This window comes from Peromyscus maniculatus, chromosome 11 (assembly GCF_049852395.1).
Source record: "Peromyscus maniculatus bairdii isolate BWxNUB_F1_BW_parent chromosome 11, HU_Pman_BW_mat_3.1, whole genome shotgun sequence".
In the NCBI taxonomy this organism is placed as follows: domain Eukaryota; kingdom Metazoa; phylum Chordata; class Mammalia; order Rodentia; family Cricetidae; genus Peromyscus; species Peromyscus maniculatus.
The window spans coordinates 40,279,520-40,297,115 of NC_134862.1; the positions used below are offsets into that span (position 1 = coordinate 40,279,520).

At 46.1% G+C, this 17,596-nt stretch overlaps 2 protein-coding genes and 1 long non-coding RNA gene across 11 annotated transcripts in view; 1 reads left to right on the top strand and 2 right to left on the bottom strand.

Moving 5' to 3' along the window:
* Positions 1 to 3,869, bottom strand: part of C4bpb (complement component 4 binding protein beta) — a 9,279-nt gene extending 5,410 nt beyond the window's left edge. Inside the window, exons 1-5 of one of the 2 annotated variants that reach the window (XM_042258081.2) lie at positions 3,356 to 3,869; positions 2,936 to 3,131; positions 2,660 to 2,830; positions 1,021 to 1,197; positions 256 to 349 (exon numbers count right to left, since the gene is read on the bottom strand). In XM_042258081.2, coding sequence (XP_042114015.1) covers positions 256 to 349; positions 1,021 to 1,197; positions 2,660 to 2,830; positions 2,936 to 2,954 — 461 coding nt within the window. In that variant the 5' untranslated portion in view covers positions 2,955 to 3,131; positions 3,356 to 3,869. The remainder of the gene's footprint in view (positions 1 to 255; positions 350 to 1,020; positions 1,198 to 2,659; positions 2,831 to 2,935; positions 3,132 to 3,355) is intronic. The other variant, XM_006995654.4, reaches the window with a different exon arrangement.
* The window catches only part of LOC143267776 (uncharacterized), a 25,663-nt gene extending 20,060 nt beyond the window's left edge, over positions 1 to 5,603 (top strand). The window contains exon 2 of the long non-coding RNA XR_013043229.1: positions 5,143 to 5,603. This is a non-coding gene — a long non-coding RNA (uncharacterized LOC143267776). The remainder of the gene's footprint in view (positions 1 to 5,142) is intronic.
* The window catches only part of Pfkfb2 (6-phosphofructo-2-kinase/fructose-2,6-biphosphatase 2), a 27,072-nt gene continuing 15,045 nt past the window's right edge, over positions 5,570 to 17,596 (bottom strand). For 3 of the 8 annotated variants that reach the window (XM_076547328.1, XM_076547327.1, XM_076547329.1), the window contains 6 exons: positions 16,892 to 16,996; positions 16,080 to 16,209; positions 15,328 to 15,390; positions 14,812 to 14,876; positions 14,034 to 14,213; positions 8,632 to 13,405 (listed from right to left, as the gene is read on the bottom strand). In XM_076547328.1, coding sequence (XP_076403443.1) covers positions 13,334 to 13,405; positions 14,034 to 14,213; positions 14,812 to 14,876; positions 15,328 to 15,390; positions 16,080 to 16,209; positions 16,892 to 16,996 — 615 coding nt within the window. In that variant the 3' untranslated portion in view covers positions 8,632 to 13,333. Of the gene's footprint in view, positions 7,470 to 8,631; positions 13,406 to 13,714; positions 14,214 to 14,811; positions 14,877 to 15,327; positions 15,391 to 16,079; positions 16,210 to 16,891; positions 16,997 to 17,596 lie in introns of those variants that run through there. The other 5 variants (XM_015989096.3, XM_015989101.3, XM_015989097.3 and 2 more) reach the window with 5 other exon arrangements.

Consider the following 17,596-nt stretch of genomic DNA (forward strand, 5'->3'; position numbering starts at 1 on the left):
GACTCATGCCACTTGAGTTCATGCTCTCTGCTGAGTGCTTGCAGTTAAAGATGTGAGCCCTAGGCTCGCTGCTCCAGGCACCCTGCACCTGCTGCCACGCTCCCTGTCCTGAGAGTCGTGGACTCTTATCCCCCAGGAACCATCGACCCAAATCAACCCTCCCTTCTGCACGTTGTCTTGGCTGTGGTGTTTTATCACAGCCATAGGAAAGTAACTGCTCCAACTAGGACACGAAGGGTACTACTCTAAGCTTACCTGTCTTCACAGTAATAAGTAACAACAGATCCCGAAGTGAAAGACTCTCCTTCAAAGTAGCCATGGCTAGGAATCTCAGGGGGGTCACAGTCTCCTAAGGGGAAGATGGCCTGGAGTGAGATTTGTGGGAGCGGGGTACAATCGACAGGATAGTGCACTGTGTGTGCTCTGCAGTCCGCCATCTTCACGTTGGTACAAGTGAGAGCCGGGTACAATCGACAGGATAGTGCACTGTGCATACTCTATGGCCCGCCATCTTCACGTTGGTACAAGTAAGAGCCGGGAGCATGCTCTCCATCCACTCTTTCTCATGAAAATCAGCATTGTCCATGGAAAAGACTCTTTCCCCAGCTCATCCCCTGAGTTATAAGAGTTACAAGGAGCCGGGAATCCTTTCTGACTGGCAGAGCTCCAGGAACAGAGCTACACACTATAGGGCTGCCAACTTATCTTGCAAAAGAAGGCAAATTAGGGTGGAAGCTGTGGCTCAGCTGGTAGAGTGTCTGCCTTGCATGCATGAAGCCCTGGGTTCAAGCACCAGCGCCGGATAACAGGAACGGTGGCACTCCTGAAGTGGAGGCAGGAGGATCAGAAGTTGGGAGAGGAGGGGAGAAAAGAGGAAGAAAGGAACAAAGAAAATGTGTGTCATAGGGGAAGGAAAAGAAATCCATAAGACAGGAGGTGAAGGTTTTATTCTGGTTTATACACTAATATGGCCCCCAAAAGCAATTTTACCCCAGAGTGACAATACTAATCAGTACTTACTACTTTGGCATATGGGCAAGGAAGGTGCCCAGGTGTGGTCCTCTAGGCACTGGCTCCAATTGCTTCCCTTGAGGATGTAACCATCATTGCACTTAAACATGATTTTGTCACCTGCATTCACAGGCCCAGAATAATTGATCCTGCCATTTTCCAGTACAGGCTCGGGACAGTGGCCCACTGGAGAAGAGAACAGTCAAGAGGCTAGAGTGAAGTAAAAGTCACGCTTCCCCAAGCTTCAGAAAGATAATAGTAACTCGGTACTTAATGGTGCACATATATCTAAAAGGATAGGTATATATTATCAAACCGTACCCATGCAGGATGAGAAAAGTCCAAGGTACCACAACAGTGGACAAAAGGGAATGGGGTCTATTGTGTGGAAATTTCCTCCAAAGCTCCTTGAGACTTATGACCTTCAAAAGAAGGCTCATTAAGACTCTGGAAGTTCTAAAGGGAAAAGACTCCACAAGAAAACAGGAGTTTTAAGAAGCCTCAGGAACTTCCTGAATCTGACTAGATTCACAAGGTTCTTCCCTCCCTAAGGTTACACAAACAACAAGGACTGCTGGGAGCTGCTCAGACCAGCTGAGTGGCCTGGAAGAGATTTTTCAGCCTGTTTAGCTTGCCTGCAAGTTGTACAGAGGGCTGCAGGTTCCCAGCTTTTGTGAGCCATCATAAATGCTGGGGTGGGCTTTTGGTAATGCGGCCGGCCATCTTTGAGTCATTCCTGCTCCTGTAAGTAAGCCCTCACCCATAGTTCCGTAAATAACCCCAATAAACTCACTGATTCACCAAGCTGGACTTGGGCAGTATCCTTAACTTTGGTCTGTTATTAATTCTCTATCTGGAATGGTAGACATTTTTCATGGAATAGTGTTACAAACATGGTTCTGCATAAGAATGATATGATTGACAACTGGACTACACATAATGAAGGACGTAACTAGTTATTACCAGCAGCATGTTCACTATACTGCTACGGTGAACTTTGTTCAAATATCTTAAGCCTATGTTTCAAGCTTTCCTTTTCTTCCATGTAGCCAAATATACACTTACTCATGTCTTACTTTGTTTTTTCATATATAAATTTTAATTATTTCTTTCTTGTTGAAAATCAGGGGTCAATGGAGAGGGATGTAAATTTTTTCATATGGAAAAAAACTTCAAAATGTTATGTATACATAAAATTAACACAACTTATTAGAAAGTATAATAACAAAATGATCTGGAAGAATTATGCTCTGTCATCATAGAAGATAAGATAACATAATGAGCTTTGCCACCTGGAGCAAGCCGCTTTAATCTCACTTATCAGATATGTAAATTGAGAATACAGTTTCTCCTAATTTAAAAGTAACATGATGGACAGGCATGGGTAATGTGCCTGGAATCCCAGCACTGGCAGAGAGGTTTTAAGTTCCAGGTCACTAGGGGCTACATATCAAATTCCAGGCCAACATGATGGGCTACTGTAGCAAGATCCTGTCTCTGAAGCACCTGGGAGAGATGGAGAATAGCTTCTTAGAAATTGAGTTGTTTTTAGTTGTTTGTTTGTTTTTGTAATTTTAACATGGCCTACAGGAAGCAGGATATAATAGAATATAGGAGAAGTCGATATGAACAGAAAAACCAAACTCACAGCGGCACTCAGGGGAGGGACCCTCCCACTCCTCTGAGAGACTGAGGGCCAAAGTCTGTTCTCCCACCAGGTGGTAGCCTCTGATACAAAGGTACACCCCCATAATCTGTCCTTCTTCTTCCTTTGCAACAAACACACTGTTGTCCACTGGAGGAAGTTCCGAACAGCTCTCTGTTAGAAAGAAAACAGAGAACAGAATCATTTGGCGTATCACTGGCTGTGTGGGCACCCCACTGGATTCCTCCCGCCAAGTCTCTGGGGGACTAATCCTCACACCGTGTCCTCTCTCTCCCATTGCATGTACATCCCAATCCTCATTCTCCAAGAATTTCTGAAGTTAGGTTTCCAAGCAGATCATAGGCACTGTAGTCAAACTCAACCACGAGTTATCCATTCCTGAACAAGTAATTCCTTCCCAAGTATCAGTCCTAGAGTTTCCAATAGTTGGCGTCTCAGGATTTTGAAATTGTCACTTTTTGGGGTTCCAGAATAAAAAGAGAAAATCAGCAATGACCACCCATCAGAAGAAGCAAGATCAACACTAATATACACCAGGTCCCCAATGAGTATAGAGCATATACCATAATTGAGAACTTTTAATAAATATTATAAATGTAAATTTCATTAAAACTGTATACAGAATGCCTCTTAAACCACAAATTGACATGAAATATCTTGTAAGGAAATCACACTTACCCTCTAAGGCAGAAATCAGCCACATCAGACAGCACACAACCCAACAAAGCATTTGGCGAGCAGTTACTTGAACCAGAGTGAAATTAAACCGTGATTTCGATCAAAAGCCCTTCTAACCACTTAGGATCAGAACAACTTCCTTCTAGAGTAGTTCTATTTTCCTCCTGGAACAAATGTGAAAAAGAAAAGCCCTTCCTGTAACAGGGAAGAACAGCAGAAAGAAGACAGTGTAGTCCGTGGCTCTGCAACCGCAAACAATGATTAAAGAGCTGCCAGATTTAAAATTTTAAGAAATTTCCCAGTTTCTAGAAATGCAAACCAGCTGACCAGTCGCGTTAAACTGCAGGTTTATCCTTCCCCAACAGGCATGGGCCAAATGGTCCTCCACGACCTTGACGTCTGTCAATATTTGCCAGTGTTTACAGTCCACTGCCTACAGCTCTCTCCAGGTCTGGGGGCTGAAGACGGGGTGCTGATCAATGGTGTCACCTCCTCCCTCCTTTTCTAAATCCTCTTCTGTGCCAGGAATAGTACTGACAGGCAGGGAAGATAACGTAAGCTGGGAATGAGCGCACCAATGACACCGAGGCAGAAGCTGAGTTTATCAGACAGACTTCAGTACCACCTCAGTGGGAAAGACACTAGAGAGGCCAAGTCTACCCAGAGGCCACTGAAGGGGCTGCTTTGATCTGGTGGTAGGAGTTCCATGGGCAGCCAGCCAGTGTTTCAATGTTACAGTGTTCTGGAAAAGTGAAGTAGTGTTAGAAGCAATGATAGTCTTCACCCTTGAATCAGAAATAGCTCAACACAACCACCTGTCCCGAGCAGGCACCCACATTTTATAGCTAGAGTTCATTGTCAATAACTCTGATAGCGGTCTTCCTTGGAGGCAGCAGTGGCCTCGCTCTGAGCCAAGCCTTCTGTGAGCCAAAGCGGTCTTGTTTTGAATGCCTCAGTCCATTCATCCATACCAGATCAGTTTCTACATTAGCCACCTCAGGTCCATGCTCAGTACTGAAGACCGGAAGTTCGAGTAGTACCAGGAAACTAAGAATTTCTTTTTGGATGCTTAATCTAGTTGATAAAAGAATTTTAAAACAGAGTCAGAAGGAAACTTGTGAATGACTTTATTAGAGTTTGAAGGAAAGAACAAGAGAGCAGGCAAGGCTGCAAACCCTGGCAGCTGCCATGAGGAGCGAGGTGGTGAAGAGGAGGAAATAAAGCCATGTAGTATGCAATGGAGGTTGGCAGGCAGCCGCGTTGGGACCAGGGGTGAAGGTACTTCAGAGAAAGAATGAGAAATCCCAGAGTGCCTGGGAAAGCAAGCTTCTACTTTGGGCTGATTTGGAAAAAAGAAGGAAGGGAAAGGTGTATCTGAAAGCAGAGGGCCTCTGCAGTGTTGACCGAGGGAAGCACTCTCTGCCTGAAGGAGAAGCTTCTCCTCATTATCGCTTCACAGCTACCTCTTCCTGGATGCTGCCCGATTTCATTAATTATTCTTTCCTCTCCTTAACATAGCATCAAGCAAATCAGATTTCCCTGGGTGACGGGGTGAGGGAGTGGCGGGATTCTGGCCAGGTGATTGACCGGTCCAGCTGGTTAACTCTTAAAAAAAAAAATTAGTACGTTTTGAGAGGCTTAGAATGTCAGCTCTCCACCCAGGAACAGAGGTAAAACTTAGACCCTGCGTTTTTGAGCAGGAGGAAGTAGTCTTACCTTAATAGAGCTCAACAAGGACTTTGCCTTTTCCTACAGTAATTTAAATCCTATGGTGCTTGCCTTTCTAGTGTTACCAAAGAAGCAAGAAATGGGCTCAAAAGGCCACCAGGAGGGAAGGGCCCCTCTTCAAAAGCCTCCAAGGCTATTAATACCATCCCCCAACTTAAGAAGGTACATTTAACCTACTTGTCTGTGGCTTCCCAGAACTGGATTGAGTCGTTACCTGGCAATCAAGAGGCAGTCATTAAATATTTGTACATCAATGAATGAATGTCTAGACTGGTAACAAGGCATGGCTGTAGCAATGCCACGGACTTTGAAATGCTAGAGGGACTTGATCGTCATACCAACAGCTGGAAACAGGTAACACTTGCTAACTTCAGAATCAGTTCTTTCAAAACTTTCAAGCACATTTTGGAAAATACTAATATTATGTGCATCTGTAATGTACCAAATGATGTCTTTTTGTATATGAATTGAAAATTTCATTGCACCTTTTAATTAAAAATAACTTTATTTTATTACAAAAGCAGTTTATATAACTCAGATATTTCAGCATGGTTTTACTATCCAAGAGAGAACTTTCTCCAGAGAAATACATTTCTTGGTTTATAATAAAATTAATGAAAAAAAAAGTTAAAAATGCACTATCCTAACATAGTTATCATTCTCTTACACACACAGGTATTTATGCTCTACAAGTTTAACCTAAGGTGATACTATGGACATTCGGCTCGACTCCTAACACAGCTAACAGAACACAGAACATAGATGACATTCTGATTAAATACATGCAAAATCCTCACACACAATAAATAGCTTCATAAAAATACCATCTGATCGTCAGAAAGGAGTGTACTTCAATACAGAAATCGGCCTGGACCACAAGAACAAAAGCCTTGTAGTACAGCATGCTGCAGGCAGCCAAGGGAGATTCCCTACACTAAGCAGAGCAAGGAGCCTCCCTCCAGGTGATATGTATATAAAGTACGCCGCAAGGTGGGAGACACTGAACTGCCCGCAGTTCACCACTTCCTGCTTAGGTAACCGTCTCCAGTATTGTCCACGATATATAAAAGAACCATGTAGAAAAAGCTGTATTTCATGACTTTTCTTGCTACAATCTTTCTGCCCAACAAGTGAGCATTTCAAGTGAAAAGGAAACAAACAAAAACAAAATGAAAAAAACACCAGATTCTACTTGGGAGGTAAAATATACTTTGTGGCTTCTGCATTCTTCTTCAGGAACAACACAATAGTAGAGCATTCGTAGTGACGGTGTGCACACTTTTGACACTCAGTGATGTAGGAACAGCAATCTGACTCATCTGGGAGGGGCATCCACTCACTGATGCATAGAGGCCATGCTCCCTCTGTCAAGTGTTACGGGAGACCAGCTGATCGCGGTAGTGACAGCTAGAGCAGAGGCCCCCATCACAGGACCACTGCTCCTGCAGTCAGAGCCACAGCTTTCCCAGACACCCTATCAACAAGACAGATGCAAGGGCCATGTCTGCCTCTGCCTCTTGATTTATTATCAAGAGGCCATCTTTATTTCCTGGTGGGATGGAGATGGTCCGACCTAGCCTTCGTTCTCAACCCCTTGGGAGGCACTGAATCAGTCCTCTCCGGCTGTGTGCAGCACAAGCCTCAGAGAGAAAACACACTAGCTACAAGCGAAGGTCAAGGCTGGTCCCCTTTGGGGAAGTCTGGCAGCCAGACCCTGCACCAAAGAGTATGGAACAAGAAAAACTTCTCTAACTGAAAAGGGAGCTGTGGATACTATTCTTCTGTCACCAGGGAAGAGGCACTTCAGAGCTGAGCTCCTGACGCCCTCCATTTACCTAGTCGTAGGTCTCATTTCCCATACTGCCCGAGGCAACAGCTAGTACTCAGACTGCACTCCAGCCTGCTCACCTCCAACGGGTTCGAGGAGCAGCTCTCACTGAGCAGGAAGGGCTTCCTGAAGCTCATCCTCACCTAGAAACCGATTCTAGAGCAGTGCATTCGCATGTGAGGGAGACCTCCAGCTAACCATGCAGGCAGTCACAGGTAGAATATTGAACGCCTAAGTAGAACGGCATTTGCAAACTCCAAAGACAGAAGAACTAACTCGTTCAGGCTGTTAAAGATTTTTGAGGCACAGTGTAGTAATAATCCTGGGTAGGCATGAAGGGAAGAAACGTATGAAGGTTTTCCAGGCCTCACTTTTGGTAGCCTCAAATGAGAAGTTCCCACTTAATTTCCTGTTCTAGCCTCAGTGATGCTGGCATCCCAGGCTTTTTAGTAGATCCAGTTCCTCGGAGAGGTCTGGCTCAGCCTCACACCATCAGGAGAGCAATGTGAGGGATGCCATGGAGGGGCGTCTATGCTCAGCCAGCACAGTATCCACTTCCTAGGAGTCAGAAAGAGAAGCAAAGCCATTATGCCACAGCTAGATGCCCAGAGAAAAGTGAGAATGCATCCCCAACCCCAACTGTTCGCTACCACATCCCCACATCCACACACGTGAGGACACACTGCTATGCCTGCACACACCTTGACCTGGGGACGCAGGTAAACATTAATGGCCTAGCCATTTAATGGCTTCTTTCCCAGAGAAGCTGACCTTATGACAATAACAGGGTATGTGTCTGTTTCAGAACTGGACTGTAAGTTACATATCTAAGATACAAAGAAGAGATAGGTTGGATCTCTGTGGTAATACAGGCTACATCAGCCAAGAGACCACACACACACACACACACACACACACACACACACACACACACACACAGTAGCAATGAAGTCACATGCTATAGGGCTTCTGAGGAGAGTCCCAACTGTTATGGTTACCTCAGTCCACCCTGAAACCAGTAGCCAGAGCAGATCAACTTCTTCCCATGCACTGGTATTGAACATTTACCTTGTAAGAAATTCTTTCCCTTAGAAAGTTTGTTTCTCAAGTATTAAATGTACCTATGAATCCAATCACCTAGTGATCTGGTTAAAATCCTGGTTTAGTAGGTTTGGAAGGAAGCCTCGATTCTGAATTACTAATGAGCTCTGAGTCCTTGCTGGCGCAATGTGGGATAAGGCACGAGAACAGTGGATACCCACTGGTATCTTCTGCTCCAGGAGAAGTTGAGTACTATCTCATACCATTGGCTGAAGTCTGTTTGGAAACAGACAGGATGTATTTTAGAAACAACAGCCTGGTAAATTTTGAAAGATCTCCCAAATTTTTCTTTACAGATAACAGATAATAGATAACAGAAGCTCCGTGTAGTGTGGTCTGTTGTAGTTCTTAATTCTTGCACAGGTACCAGAAGATGCAAGTGATTGACAACTGAAGTTGATGCACGACCAATAATGTCCTTCCCACCTTCCCCCAGAAGGGGGTGGAAGAGAGCCATGCCCACGGCCCAAGACGCCAGGCATTCTGAGAACTTCCAGTGGTTTGCTAAGTCTCGGCTTGTCTAGCACGAGACAGTTTAAGATGACAGTAGATGGGAAGAACAACTCAGAATACAAACCAAATAATAATAATAATAGTAATAAAACCAGAAACCTTCTGATACGGTCAAGTTACTCAACAACTTTATTAACCCATTCTATACAGACATGCACATAAAACACATTTTGAATACAATTATATACACTTTAAATGGACCCAACGCAATATTTCATTATCAATTATCACGACAATAAATCAGAATGCTACTAAGGATTGACATCCCCACGTTCAGCAGACCTGTGCCTAAGAAATCTGCAATAAAATTCTGTTATTGGGCTTCCTAAGTTCAGCCAGTGTTAATCCAGACCAGCAGCGCTCGGCCCTCTGTATCACACACCCCCAATCCAGACCAGCAGTGCTCAGGAGTCACACTTCCCATTGGTGACAGGCCCTTTGCCACAGAAAAGCCACCACATCTGAGTAAGTTGACCTTGTTGCCTCAACAACAACAACAAAATACACACCATTCAGAAGTTTCTTGAAAAAGTGAGTCACATGAATATTAGTCACACACCCAGTGAAAGGCTTAAGAAAAGAAATACTCTGAGTCACTCTTGAGATCAGTTTTTGGATGCACATTTCCCTTTGTGTAAGATTAAGGCCAAACACACAGCAGACTAAAAACAGCAGCATTCTCAGTAAGAGTACATGACAGCATAGTGTGAGGAGACATTAGGTTCAGAAATGAATGGTAAAAAGGAAGTCCTGCCCTGAAGCAGGGGACTGGATGAAATAACTTCAAGTCAAGTCACAACTTTATTGTTACTGTGACTTCCGTAAGTCTCAACTCTTATAGCATTACCTTAGCTAGGATCACAAAATGCCATACAAGTCACCTACAACATCATCTTTTAAAAAATAATGAGAAGTTGGCCACTATTACACAATAATTATCTATGAAAAGTCATAGTGTACCGAATTTCTCCAAAAAGGAAACATGCACAATATTCAGTTCCTTTCTTGAAGGACATGTGTAATAGGTAAAGAATTAGAGTGATGTAAATAGACTACCAATCAGGACAATGAGAAATGAGAGACAGTTGGCAGACAGACCTCTCATCTTCTGGACACTATAAAACGAAACTCTCGGCCACACTTCTGATGTGTGTCCATCACCTCTAGGGAAAAGTGGAGATCTTGCACAGCAGTCCCGCTACCTGGCTCAACTGCTACATAGTTTTAAAATAAAAATGCTTTAAAACACAAACAAGTAAAAATGAATACAAGGAAAACTGGGTAATTTACTAAAACTTCTACAAACAGAACATTCTTCTGAGACTAGCAAGGGCAGGGGGATGTGCGTGAAACCCCATCACTAGGAGCTGCCTCAGGCACCTGACGCGCTTCCCCATTCACTGGCCACTCCAAACACTAAAGAGCTTCTCTGGAACTCAGATCACAGCCGTCCCAGAAGAATCATCAGGCAGGCTTATTCCCTAACAATCACACTGTTTTCTCAAATGAGGGGCCTGGAGATCAACTGTGGTTTTCAAAGAGGGTTACTCAGCTCCTTGCCTGAAATGTTCAACCATTTGATGGTCTAGGAACCCGAACATGCTGCATCCCTAACTGACTCCTTAGGAACCAGGAAGAGTGACACACACATAGCACAACGCCTGTCTAAAAATCATGAAATGATTCCTTTACCAAGAGAAAAGGTCCTACATCAATGATCAGTAAGCGCTAAATTTTAGTTTGGAAACAAGACAGGACAGTAGCGGTTCTTTAACTCTCTTTTAGATTTCTCTCTCAAATCCATTTCCTGACTTTATCACTCAGTGTTTTTTGTTTTGTTTGTTTGTTTGTTTTGTTTTGTTTTCCCCAGGGCTGGGGATTGAACCCAGGGCCTCCTCCATGCTAGGCAAGTACTCTACCACCAAGCTACAACTCCCACCATTCTTTGGGGTTTCAACTTCCATTCAGCTTTGAGTTTAAAAATAAATAACTAACTAATTAAATAAATAAATACAGACTATTACTTTCTCTTCCATTTTACACAGGTAGATTCAAGCCTTCACCTATTCCCTCCACAGCAAAACTGAAAGCCTCGATACAGGGCTTGTGATACAGACACAGGCACAGCAGGGTCATCTCCCACCCCTAAGTAACAAGGGGGAGAGATGAGAAGTGGGACTTCCCTCAGCTCTGGAGTAAGGGCACTTTCCACTCTTTTCCTGCTTCTCCTGCTCAGCTCCTCCGAAGGATCTTGCTCTAAAAGGTGAAGGATGCTGAAACCCTGCTGCTTTTCAGCTCCAACTTCCACTCCTTGTTATCCAGGGATAACAAGACTTCCCCAGCTCTTCTTACACCAGGAGTGAACTAACAGGGAGGCCGGGAGAGCGAGGAGTGGACAGAGAGTCAGAATGACGGTCCAGGGAACCACCCCTGAAGACGGTAGTTACAACAAGCTGGCTCAAGTGGTCAGCAACGGCTCCTCTAGGAGCCTAGATCCTTAGTTGTTGGACCAGTGTTCTTCCTCTTCCCACTCAGTAGCTCTGAATTACCCTTACCTGGCAGCAGAAGAAAGGACTGAATGCCAATTTAGACCAGAGATGCTAATAACTAAACAGTAGACAAAGGAACCATGTAAAAGTGCCAGACATACCGCCTAGACCACATCTCATCCTCACACTGTGGGAGAAGACATCCCAAACCTCTGGGGTCTCACAGGCATAGAGCAAGAAAACAGTCCGAAGACAGGCTATCCTCTCCTCCAGTGTCAGCCCTCCTAGCCTGTTTGATTCTTTTGATAATCCATTCACCAATTACATCTCCCGTCTTTTTAAACTTTATTTTTAGTATCTTATACATCCTGTTCCCCGTCCGACTCTGCCAGCATTTCCCTACTCTCTTTCAAGTTCATAATCTCTTCTAGTTAATTGTTACATTCGCATACATGTATACACGTGTACGAATAAAAACCTCCACCAGATGAAGAGCCACAGGCAATCAAGGCTGCTGAGAGAGGAGACTCAGTTTCCTCCAGGAACAAGCCTTCCCCACATAGGCTATCCAGTCCCAGCTAGCCCGCCCTAACACGCATACATGCCTGGCCTCCTAAGGGTTGGTTGGTTGTCGTTCTGTCTGTAATATCCAGGGCAAGGAAACGGGAAATGTTTGTTCTGTTTTGTCTCTCTGCATGTGTTTTCCTCACCAAGTCCAGTGCCCACAAACAAAGGTCCAGAGGGGACAAGGAGCAGCGCCTAACAGCAATTCCCAGTGTCTTTGTCTTGGATGAGTTTCAAGAATCCAGGCAGCCTCTAAAGGATGGATGGGTAAAGGACTCAAGGCCAGAAGTCAGCCGCCTGTGATGACCACCTCCATCAGGCTCTACCTCTGTGTACCTTCACCTTGCCTAAATTCTCAGTGTGGATCCAAGGGTATGTACGTGTTTAAGTCAGTAATGTGCTGCTCATGCTTCTGTGATACCAAGGTAAAAGATGGGACTAGAACCCAGAACACCTTTCTAACAAAGCAGCTTGCCTTTGAGGAGGAAACTCATTCAAAACTGTGCTCTGCTCTAGCATCAGAACCAAGAATTCACAATTTCCAGTCTGATACATTCTTGTGTAAGATACCAATATATTGGCATTTTTCTATTCAGCTTAATAAAGTGGGATTTATGTGTATTTATATGTCTATGTATATATAAGCTACATATATGAAGTACCTGGACAGCCAGGGAGAGAGCACCAGATCCCCTGAAGCTGGAGTTACAGGCTGCTTGCTGTAAGCCACTCATCATGAATGCCAGGGACCAAGGTCTGGACCTCTGGAAGAGCAGCATGTGCTCTGAACGGCTGAGACATCCCCCCAGCCCCTCAAGTAGCCTCTCAACCTGGGACTGACTAAGTGGACTGACCACTAAGGAAGTAATTTAAACATCCACATATCTAGGCTCCAAACCCAGAGATTTTGAAGCAGTACTCAACCTGACTCAAGGGGACCCAGGCATGCACATATTTCAAAAATTCTACAGCACAGTCTAAAGACTGTTTCGGATAAGAATCCTTCAAAAAGCTTTCTATCACAAGACAAAGTCTCAGGAAACTGCTAATTTTCTCTCACCAGCTGGCCCCACACAACCAGCTGAGAGGTAGGGAATCCCCTGTCTCTTCTGAAAAATCTCAGGAGACCTTTAGATCTGTCCCTTAGGAAAGTGTACACAGATGAACTGGTACTGAGCTCAGCAGACAAGGCCCCAGGCCAAGGCAGAGAGAATCCCTTTTAAGCAAGTAATAGACACATAGAAACTTCCAAGAGCCAAACTTCAGGAGACCCCCTTGGAATACTGAGATAGCTTCCCAATACCAACAAAATGCCCCAATAAGAGGCTAAATTCATTATCAAAACTTTGATGCTCAAAAAATAATTTTTCATGTAAAAACTTAGCTTAAGGAAATTATTCTAAAAAGTATTGGTGAATGATGAGCAGCTTTACTGAATTTACTGATGCCTTTTGCCTGGAGAAATTCAGGGCTCCATGGTAGATGGGATGATTTTAAACAGCCCCAAAGACCATGGGCTGCAGGAAAGCTACTGGAATTCGAAGAAACTGAGTGCCACAGGACCAGAAGTCTGAACTGTGACTCTGTAAGATCTGGACTTCACCCCACCCCCAGCCCACTCCACACCAGCAAAGGACTGTCTGGTTCCTCCAGTTAGTAACACGAACCAAAACATGTCCACATCCTTAGAGCCAGCTCCCCAGGGCAGCAACAACTTCGGACTGTTTCTCAGGAAAGGAGGCAAGAGCTCTCACCCTATGTCCACTTGCAACCTCCAGGGCTTTCTGTGGATGATCTGTAGCCTGGGCTGACCCCTCCTGGACCTGGCTGGAGAGGAAGGGAGAAGGGAAGGGAAAGACTCCCGGTGCCCATCCAGACCCACCTGCAGACCCACAGCATCAATGGGGCTTAGACCCCTATCAACCATCCGCTCCTTTAAGACACCACAAAGCCATGCACCACACCAGACAACCCAAAGAGAAGCTGTAAGACACGGAGTTAAGTAAGGAGTGTACGGACAGAGTAAAAGGACACGGGTGAAGGACAAATGGGTTTTTTTTTATCCCCCTCTATTCAGCACTCCCTCCCAAGCTACTCCCCCCCACCCCACCCACCCACCCACCCACACACACACACCTCACAGAGACATTAGTGGGTCAGACATGAGGAGACAGAAGAACCAAGTCCATGACTCATGCTTGGCTCCTCTTCCTTCAGACCATCCCATCTGGGAACCTGTCCTGAAAAGACCCAACTTGCCATCTTGCCCCCGGCTGAGGTGTTTACACTAGAGAATGGCTACGGCTGCTCTGCACACGCATGAGCTCGTATTCCACGTTCAGATTAAGGTCGGGACGGGAGTAGGGTCAAGTTAAATGACTTCTTGTTGATTAGTGGCAAGGGCAAGAGGCCAAGGCTGGAGGGAGACACACAGTTACACCACCGGGATGCTGACTTGGGTCTTCGGCTGGTCCGTCCCTTCTTGCATGTCCAGGGCACGGAGAGGGCTGAGGGGCTTGAGGGGCCGGCTCCCAACACTGTAATTTCTTGGACGCCTTATTGTGTTCGAACTGGACAGAGGCGTAAAGCTGTTCCTTCTCATCCTTACAGGGGTTTGGCTCTTGGGGAAGTTGTGCTGATTGGAAATGGAGGGACACCACATACATGAAAGCCATACCAAACCTTACCCACAGAGGTCACACAAAGCTCCTGAGCGTAACGGCTCTTCCTCCTGCTTCTCTACACACAGGACCGAGCAGGGCAGAGTCTGGGCCCATAGCCCCGGAGGAATAAAAGGCTCATCACAGGGGAAGATCCCTGGGCACCACGTCGAAGGGAAGTAAGGGAGCCAACAAAGGCGGTTGCTTAAGTCCACACAGGTTGCCAAGCGCAGACCAAGGAGCTGACCGGAAGCTCCTGACTACACTGGTAATGACCCCTTAGACCCTGCTTTGCAAATGGAGACTTCTCTGGGGGTGCAGCATGGGAATTCAGACATTTCACTTCAGCCAAATACTTTCTATATTGAACTCGATTCCCAGGAGCTAACTTTCAGGGCTATGATTCATGAGAGAGATACTCATTCAAACACTAAAAATCCCTTCATCTTTCCCTGTTGGAAGTAAGGAGACCATTACGGGCCATGAATTCTGGATTTGTTTTTCTTTATAAAAGAAACCCAAGCCTCTTGATGACACCAATTCAAAGATTCAAGGTAACTAGGGAATACTTACCGTTGGCCTATCACGATGTGTGTCCACAGCCTCCACATTGAGTTTAATTGTTTCCACTTTGCATCCTGAAAAAAAAAACAAAACACCAGGAAAGAAAAGCTGTCAGAGCCAGGCATGGTGGCTCACTCCTGAAACCCCAGTACATGGAGGCTGAGGCAGGTGAACTGTCATGAGTTCCACACTACCTGGAGTTCCAGGCTAGACCCAACTAGTCCCCAAAACAAAACAAAATAAAACCAAGCACAAGGAATAAACAACCAACAAGAAGGGGGTAGGGGTAGAGAGGAGGAGGAGGGAAAAGCCCCCAAGAAGCAGCTCAAAGAAAACTCTTCAGTCTCAGCATGGTCGAGCATACACTGGGGCATGCATACGTGTATTCCAGAGAAACACATGTGCATATGCTCTTTTCAAGCGGAAGCTACTAACAGAACATCCCTGCTACATAGAGGATATATATATATATATCTCCTGATGTTCCTCAGATCCCACCTCTCACCAGCTCAAGCTCATAGTTACCATAGGCCACAGGAGTAAGTTTGAAGATGGTGTGGAGAGGACACCTCAAGTATGGTAACTCATCTGAAAGAAAAAAGGACCCGGGGAGGGAAGTCTGAGTATTAAGGAATAAGGTCATTTGAGGAAAAGAGAATCTAAGGGCCTATGAGCTTTCTTTACCCTGACCATCACCTAGAGTGGCTCAGCTTCTCCCCTAAACTCAGAAAACCGGCAGGTCCAAAGAAGCCACCCAAGCTACCGGGTGGTAAGGAAGGAAACGAGGGCCAGTGTAGATCCGAAATGCATGAAAAAAAGAAATGCAAGGCTTCAAGCAACCTAAGGACTGGGGACAGACAGGCCAGAGGAGCACTTCCTACTGCTTTTCTGAAACTGCTCTCTTCCCCCCACCAAAGGGTGAAGACAGTCCTAATAAACCACCCGCAATCATTGGACAGACAAACTGGACTGTTCAAGTCCCCGCCTTGACACCGCCAGTAAGGTCGGCTGGAGGGGACCCTTTCGGCAGACCACGCAGCATCCAATCAGCCATCCTCCTCCGCTGCCAGCTTTGGGAGCAGCAGACTCAAGTGAGTAAGGGGGGGGGGGGGGGCGGGCGGCGGCTGCTGGGCGCTCCACACTACAGCCTCAAGAACAGACTCTAATATGAGTGGAAGAAGGAAAGGCAGTAGTCAAGAATCCCGGGACCACCACGTCCAGCCTTGTCCCTGTGTGTGTGTGTCATCCCCTCCCCCACCCCTCCCCTCACACAGCACCTGCTCCTTTATCCAAGAAGTAGGCCAGGAGACAGCGCATGACGGCTTGGTGAGAGATGACCAGGATGTTGCCCTGACGCTCCAGCTCCATGATGACAGGCTCCAGTCGCTGCACCAGGTCCTGGTAGGACTTCGGGAGAAGGAAGGAGAGCTGGTAAGAGGCCAGGTGCGCGCTGGCAGCCAAGATGCTGGCTAAGTTCCAGAATCAAGAGACGACTCTGGCGGGGGAGGCGTAGTGCCTCTCTGCTGCCTAACTGCCCAGCCCTGGTTTCCTAAGAACATCCAGATCTTTCAAAAGCAATTATTTAGACCAAAAACCACCGTTCAAGAAATGCAATTTATTTCTCTTTTCCTCAGAGACATTAATAGGCAGTGTGTAGAGCAACAAAAGAGCTCTAGAAGGTTCCTGAACCTCGGCCATTACATTTCATTTACCCTTGCCACGCATACCCTAGGGTAGAAAGCCATTTCAAAAAGGACAGTGCCTAAAACGTGGTAAAGGAAGTAACTCATGCCCTGTGCTTACTTAAATGACTCTATCTGCCTGTAGGAGTGGAGGAGAGGGAAGAGAAGGGAAAAAGTAACAAGATCATGTTCGTTCTATAACATTCTCAACACAAAAGGGATCTTGTCACCCTGTCCCCTAGGGATCTTAAAAAGTTAACGAAATGTAGAGCTGACTGTGTAAGCTGAATTAAACAGTGGAACCAAAGGCAGGATAAGAAGGGATTCCTAGGTCACCCTTTCTCCTCCCCCTGAGAAAAGAGCCCAGCAAAGCACTAGACAGCTACGCCAAGTGAATGAGGCCTCACCTCCCCACCAGGATATCGATACAGGTACTTCTCTTGATCCCGAAGTGCAAACTCCTCGGGGTACCGCTTCTCAATCTCCGCATACGTCATTTCCTCGCACACGCCCTGCAAGAGCCGTACCAGCGTCAGGACATGGGCTGGCCCACGCTCTCCCCGTCCCAGGCGAGGACAGTGACACTGAGGGACAGCAGTGCCTCACTGTGAGTGGAGGCCACGTGCTGAGGCCGGCCTTCCGTGTATTGCACCTATCTGTGGCCAGCGGCGGCAGCTGCCACAGGTGCTGTGGGGAGGAGGCTTCTCTAGCTCGACTGCCACTCTATCCTACTGTGCAAGGGAAGTCACAGGTCAGCAAGCGTCTGCAGGACGACAGGATCAGGAATCAGAGGAGGGGAGACTGAGGGGAAGAGAAACCCTGTGGGAGGAACAGAAGGGCTGGCAAGGATGGAAAGAGAAGCGTCTAAGCTGACCTGTCAGCTCAATGGCTGGGACGCTGAGGCAGGACGATCATGATGAGTTCCAGGCCAACCTGGGCTAGAGTGAGCCCTGGTATCAATAAAAACAAAAAGAAATATATATCTGGGCTAAGCAATAAAGAATGCCAAGAAAAATTTGGGGAAAGACTTTCCCGGAACTGCTGGCTGAATGATCAAAGCAAGTATTACAGGACTGAGTGATTAGGAATTTCCCTTGCCTAGAAGGGAAACA